This window comes from Parasteatoda tepidariorum, chromosome 3, assembly GCF_982258835.1.
Source record: "Parasteatoda tepidariorum strain Cologne lab strain chromosome 3, Ptep-v5.0, whole genome shotgun sequence".
Classification (NCBI taxonomy): Eukaryota; Metazoa; Arthropoda; class Arachnida; order Araneae; family Theridiidae; genus Parasteatoda; species Parasteatoda tepidariorum.
Genome location: NC_141757.1, coordinates 45959577 through 45967022, shown reverse-complemented (window position 1 = coordinate 45967022; position 7446 = coordinate 45959577). Strand labels below are relative to the sequence as shown.

Genomic DNA, 7446 nt, shown 5'->3' with positions numbered 1-7446 from the left:
CATGTATACACTTCATGATATTTAACAAAATTTTTAGGACTCTTAAGCAGCTCCATAATTTTTCCGAATCCCAATAATTATACAAATTGCGTTGAGACAATGCTTTATCAAAGGTTTTTTTTTTATTAAAATGTATTAAAATGAAGCATTTAATAATTTTTGTCAAAATTTTTAACTTGTCACAAAATTAACCTCATGAGAAACAATTGTTAATTAACTTTTTATCGACTGTATTCTGTTCAACAAAGAAAAATCAGAACATACACTAAAAGTTGGTTTCCACAGGCTTCACATTAAACTTTACATATTAATCAGTTTTTATAAAATATTTATCTACATTTGAATAGATATTTAATTGTATTGAATTCATGTTAAACATCCTGAATCAAATCAGTCAGTAAATTCCTATACTTAATTGAAGTAGTGCTCTTTTCCAACTTTTCCTATGGCTCTAGCATAAAATATCACTCATTACAAAAAAATTCACTAACTCTAAGTGTCTGTGGCAAAATTGTGTAGTTGTTGTATACAATTAAATTCCACTAAAATAATAACATTGAAACAGTATTCATTTAAAATTATTAAAATTGAAATAGTATTCCATAACATTTACAAAAAGTTAAAAGTGTTCTATAAAAATTATTATTTTTATTTTTCAGTAAAAACCTGACTTGAAAGAGCAAAACGGTTTTCAGATTTGTAATCAGCATAAAAAATTAAATTAGAAAAGGGAAACACCATGTTAGACATCTCCAGCTTGTTCATCAGTGTTATAAACATTATTGAGTTTTTCAAATAATTACAGATACTACAGATACTTGTAAAATATGTTGCGCAACAAGAATACAAATTGTAACAAAAAAAAGTTTTTATTTACACTTTTGTACAACATTTATAATAAAAGATTAGGATTATTGAAATTAGTAAACTATTGTACATGATTCCTTACAAATAGGAACACACCTCAGACAACCCTTCTGATTCTTCAATAAACTTCTCGACAATGCTAGTTCCATCAGGTACCTAGATCTACTCAAGTTTTAATGGTTATTGTATAATTAATTCCCTTCATTCAGAAAAATATTCTATCAAAATAGAGTTTTAGAAACTATTTTTTCAAAAGAAGAGAAAGTCAAGAGAAGAAGAGAGACCTAAAAGTAAAGTTAAAAAGCTCTCAAAAAGTTAGTTTGAAAAAACTGAGCTATTTTTGTGCCAACTATGAATATAATATTATAAATATTTTGGAATATATATTACATTTCATTTCTGAACATTATTACTGCAGTATGAATGAATATTAATAAGTATGAAAAATAATTAATATGAATGAATTAACTAACTCATTATTCCAAACTGATTCAGTTAATGATACTTTTTAATTGTTATCAAATTTAAAAATAGAGGAAGTACTATTTAATCATTTATACTTAGTTGAGTAAAATGTTGGTTAAAGCTTAAATTTTTTATTTATAGGCTCATAGCTGACTGCTTTATCCGTTTTCTTACCATTATTTTCTAATAAACTAATAACTGCGTCAAGATGTTTGTTCAACTGTTTTCCTGCTTCGTCATTTAAAGTCCGATTATCTAATAACCTTAACGCATGAGAGATTTTCGATTTAAGTTGACTATTATCTTCATCATTATTCAAATTATCTAAATTTACTGGACTAATAAAACTAGCACTTTCCATAAATTCATTAATAACAACACTTTCTCTTTCTTGTAAAGATTTTTGGGCATTTTTAAAATATATGCCTACAGCATGTATATGCTTACACAAATTTGCTCTAACAGTAAAATCACTGCATGTACAGGAATAACAATGTATACAAATTTTACAAGTATTAAAAAACAATTCACAATCACATTCAATTTTTTCTCTTTTAACAATGTGAGAATTTGCAATGTAGACCTTGGTATTGCCAATATTCTGCTGATCTTGTTTAGTAAGCAAATTAATTCTTTCAAAATTATCAGGCAAGGTGTTTCTGACGTCATTTGAACACTGCTTCAAAGAAATTGCATCCGAAATCTTTACTATATTTAAAAAGGAAAAACAAATTAGCTTCATTTCTTAATAATACAAAATAATAGTTGATCATTTCATAATATTTTTAATGAATAAACTACTAACTAATTACAGTGAATTCGCGATAACTCGAATCTGATAGGACTGACGAAAAACTTCGACATATCGGAAGTTCGACTTACCGTTAGTCTCGGTTTTGGATTTTCAAAATATTGTCGGATTATTTAATTAATGCTTATTAATCATTTTTCTGACAAGCCATTTACGATAATACTGTTTGAAGCACTTTATGATACCCTGGTCCATTGCCTGCAACTTTGCTGTTGTGTTTGGCGGGAGAAACTGCAAGTTTACTGCTTTCAAATTAGGTTGATCACTATGTGCTGTGCATTTATCCATATAGAGTATCACTTTTCTTTTTTTAGCGAATAATTTCCGATCCAATTTTCTTACATAGTTTTCAAATAAAACTGATGTCATCCAAAACTTTTTGTTAGACTTGTAATCCAAAGGATACGTTTTTACATTCTTGAAACATCGGGGATTTCGCTTTTTTTCCGTAAGCGCAATTTCTCTGTCCCAGACGCATTTCCTCCAACTAGGACAGTCAAAACGTTCCTTGCTCATTTTACCCCCTGAGCAGTTTTCATCCTTAAACATCATAGTCTTATTTGGAAGACATTTAAAAAATAAACCCATTTCATCAATATTGAAAACATCATTTTAACTGTATCCTTGAAGTAAATTTGGTAACGTTTCACTTAACCATTGCACATACTTCAAGAGGGACAGCTTTATCTTCTCCATGAAGAGTGCGAAAGACATTGTGTGTGTGTGTTGCAAAGGAAGGGGCAAGATATCAGCTCCTAGGTTTTTTTTCTTGCTTTAAAAGATCCAAAAAAAATCGAGTTAAAGGGAGTAAAATTCGAGTAATCGAGAATAATTAACATGAAATTGAAGATAAAAGGGTCGGGACCTCATAAAAAAATCGAGTTATAGTAATATTCGAGTTATCGTACTTCGAGTTATAGCGAATTGACTGTACTAAGGCTTTTTTAAATATGCTAAGAAAACAAAGATAAAAGAGGGGATAGTAAAACCGACTCCAAAATTGAACGTACAATCACAGTAAAGAGTAATAGAATTGGTATTTAATCTAAAATAAAGTAGGCTAATTTCAAGTAAAATCCCCCAAAATAAAAAAAAATTTCATTGGCGTCGTGTCACAGATTTTCATGAAAATGTATTTAGAAAAGTTCTCAATAAAAAATGACAAAAATTACTTTTTTCAGAATTTTTGGGCAGAAAATATGATCAGGAAACTATTTTTAAATTTAAATCAATTTAAGGAAATATCATAATACGGTAAATAAGATGGTGGTTTATATGATAAAAATGTCTATACCATTTTTATTTAGAGCCAATTTTCTTAATTTTGGTGTCATTAAAAAAAAAGTAAAAACTATGTAAAATGCTATAAATATTTATACAATTATTTAAAAAATTATACAGAAATAAATTAAGTATTAATTGAAATTCAAGTAGAAGTTACAAAATTCCACAAAAATTTTTTTTAAATTTTGAGACGCAATGAAAAGGGCCCTTGGTTCACTTCACTCAGAATGAGCCAGTATTATTTAAAATACTGCTTTAAAAAACTTAAAGCATTATACGTTTGATAAGTTTTCATGATTTTTTTTAAAATTTGGATTTTAGATTGGATTTTGAATTTTTCAAAAGATAGTTTTAAACTAGGGTAATATATAAAAATTATTTTTGAAGTAATACATAATAGAAATCTACAATTTGAATTTAATAAAAATGAAATAGAAGTATTTTATTCTGAACAACTCAAAAAATAGACTAACAATAAACTATAGGCTTGTAGGTTAACATATAATTTAAAATTATAAAAATCAATAAAAGAAATTTAAATAATCACACAATAAAATACTTTACTTATTTTTAAATTAACGTTTTAAGAAATAATTTGATTTAAATTACTGATTCATAACAACAGTTGTAATATAATTATCATTATTTTACCAGAAACATAATTTTTCTTTAATTTCTTAGTCAAGCAGAAATTTATTCGAGAATTTAATACTATTAAATGTATATCATTTAAAGTTCACATTATGATTGTTTTAAACTACACTACTGGTTTTCTATCTATGTCCGAAGAGGTACTTTTTATTTTATTTTATTACGCTGAATATGTAACTTTATAAACTATAATTTTAATTTTTTCTGGTTTGGCTGGAATTTTTTTTTTTACTGATTTGGTCAGATTGGTTTTTTAGTTCAGATATTTTAGTTACCTTATTTGACAAACTTAATGAAAACTACATGCAAAAAATAGAGCAATACAGTAGGGAACCGATTATCCGGAACGATCGGGACCATCGCTATTCCGGAAAACTGATTTTTCCGGTTTTCTGAATAGCTACCAAAAGCCGTTTTTTTAATTGTTAAACCCAACAACAAAAAAAATTTTTTGGAAATAATCTTAAAAAGAAGAAAAAACGATGAAGTAATACACTAATGATTATTTCCAAAATGATGGTAAGGTAAACATCTTTCAAAAAAGAAAAGAAAAACCTAAAATCTTATGAGGAAAAAAAATTTTTTTTTTAAAAATGGCAGGAAAATTTATCTAATTTCGTTCCGGTTTTTTGGTTTTCCGGTTTTCTGATTTCCGGATAACGGGTTCTGTACTGTATAACCAAATCTAAGCAATATTTACTGTTACTTAAAATCATTGAATGTTATAAATTATTGAATTTTGTTATAATTAAGAGCTTTTTTAGCTTTTTTACAATTCATTAGATGTTAGATAAAAAATGACAGAATATTTTTTTCAATTTTTTCATTTTTATTATTTTAGCTATAAATATAAATAGATATTTTTTTTAAAAAAAAATAAACTTTCACTCAATAAAATAAAATGCTTCATATTGGGAATCGAAATGGGGTACACGTGACACATAGCAACACTTTTAATGCTTTCATCATTAACGTATGGATAGTCATAGGCACGGTTGCAAGAATTTGAAAAATGTAGGTAATCACTAAAAATATTATAGTTCCTCCCCTGTTTTTGGCTTCTTTTTTTCCAAATTTGAAATTTTGTTGAAAACATCCATGCTTCTATGTATAAAAATAAATACTACTTACATTCAAATGCTTATGACAACATAATAATATATTTAAAATTTTTTGAAAGGAATATCAAAACAATAGAAATATACGTGCTATTTCACACTATGGTGCTTTAACATTTATTGTATTACTTGACTAAAAGCTTCATCTACTCTTAAAAATACACAAATTGAAATAACAATACCAATAGTTTAAGTGCTAAATAACAGACGTCCATTTTGAAAACAAGCCAGGCATAAAAGAGAAGAAACAAAAGTGAAGAAAAAAAAAGTTTAACCAATGACAGAATTTTTTTGAGCTATCTGCGACAAAACTCTCTAGCACTAATATCATTCTGCAAGATGCTTTTAATAATAACAAACATATATATTACTAATTTAAAATAACAAAAAAGCTGTGTTTACAAATAAAAACTATAAAATATTTTTATAGTTGAACATGTAAGAATTTTTTATTCTAATATTTTGGGTGATATTCTTGCATTTTGTTTGGAGGGAACGCACAAATTATTTCCCTCTTTGTATTTTGTAAATAATCGTCACAATAAAAAAAATAATTAAAAATCTTGAAAATCGTAATTGCCAAAAAAGAGATCGATGAAGAAATCACGTGAATCGGAGTCTTCAAATGCGTGTTTCATTTTGAGATTAGGTTGTTGTAATAAATAATATCGTATAAAAAATATCGAATTTAATAACTATGGAGAAATCAATAGCAGTAATTGCCAAAAATTTGATAGAATTATTGCCTCAACAAGTAAATACTGAAATGCATTATTCGAATTTTTCATATTGTTTGAAATATATCGGAATATTTAATCGTGAAAATCAATATCAATAACTGCCGGGAATACAGATTTGAATATTACCTATGCCTTCTAACAGAAAAATCTTTCTGCAAGAACTTTGTAACGTTATGCGACAATGTCACTGTGATTCTGCAACGGGGACAATTGTAAATTGTTAACAGTTTTTTCTAAATTTTATACTAACATATGTATTATATACTGTTTTTTATGAATGCAATGCAAGTTATAAAAATTACTCATTCTTTGTTTAAAACTTTACACACATATTACCTTTAATGCTTCTAGTAAAAACAAACATTTATTAGGCAATAAAATATTAAACAGTTAAATAAGATGATAGCTAGTAATTCATTTTACATCTAGTTACATTCAATAAATATGTTTATAAATAAATGTTATATGCAAATACGAACTTCTTAAATATACATTTAAAATTATTCCTTGCTAGGAAGTTGAATTGCAAATAAAATGATTTTTATTGTAAAATAAGATAATGAACATGAGTAACACGCACTTGCTAATTCACTCTTCACTGATGTTCTCAAACTCAAAGGAAGATATTTCAGTTCATTTTCGTGCCCAACATGAGCTTTATAAAAAGTGACATAGATTTTATCATTCTCTATGACTTCAATTGTTGATGGGCAGAAATTACCGCTTCTACAGGTTCCTTGCGATTTTGATGCTCTAGACCCAGAAGCTTTTGATATGAAGATGCCAGAACGATTACACAAAAAGTAACGTTTTTTGCTGCCATTTGCCAGTGTAACTGAGGCACTGGAACAGTAAGATGACTTGAGTTGAGCTTCAATTGCCTCTTTCCATTGTAAGAAACCTGGTCACAATAAAAACATAACTTAACCTACACAGTTTATCCGAATACTACTGCAATATTATACATTCTACAAATTAAAATCACTGTTTTCGCAATGTAATATAAACAATAACAATTGCTACAGAACATATAACAATAGCAACAAGACGTATAATGAAATATTATACGACTTACAAACTTACTAGTGAAAGAATCAAATTGATGCTCCTCTTTTTCTTCCACATGTTTGAGGTTATGAAAATTTGATAAATGGTCTCTTAATAACATACGAGTTTTCAAACACACTTCACAATCATTCATGGGACATTTCAAACTTCCAGTTGTTACATTTGCTTTATGAACGTTCCTAATATGCTCATACAGATTTTTATTTTGTTTAAATATTTTTTTGCAATGTTCGCAAATCACCTGATTCATAATTAATCATAAATAATAACAAGAAACACTAATATAACATGTAAACAAAGCACTTCAGAAACCAAAGTCTTAAAACTGTCGCCAAATCAAGCCAATTTAAATCCAACACATTCCATTTCCGTCTGCGTGGTTTTCGACCAATAGCCTTATCCGGCCACTTTGACATTTAATCGGTCATTGCGGAAATGTTAA

The 7446-nt window shown here is 27.4% G+C and overlaps 1 protein-coding gene across 1 annotated transcript; it reads right to left on the bottom strand.

Annotated features, from left to right (window-relative positions):
* Positions 1-850: 850 nt before the first annotated feature.
* LOC107447002 (uncharacterized) lies at positions 851-7446 on the bottom strand. The gene is made up of 3 exons (XM_043038881.3): positions 7020-7446; positions 6517-6837; positions 851-2040 (listed from the first exon to the last, which is right to left on the bottom strand). The coding sequence occupies exons 1-3, from the start codon at positions 7252-7254 to the stop codon at positions 1448-1450; spliced, it is 1149 nt and encodes a 382-aa protein (XP_042894815.2). The 5' UTR covers positions 7255-7446; the 3' UTR covers positions 851-1447.

Coding starts and splice junctions, on each gene's coding strand:
- LOC107447002 (XM_043038881.3), bottom strand. CDS start 7,254: ATGAATCAGGTGATTTGCGAACATTGCAAAAAAATATTTAAACAAAAT. Junction 6,838..7,019: donor TCAATTTGATTCTTTCACTA/GTAAGTTTGTAA, acceptor TATTGTGACCAG/GTTTCTTACAATGGAAAGAG. Junction 2,041..6,516: donor AGTGAAGAGTGAATTAGCAA/GTGCGTGTTACT, acceptor TTTTAAATATAG/TAAAGATTTCGGATGCAATT.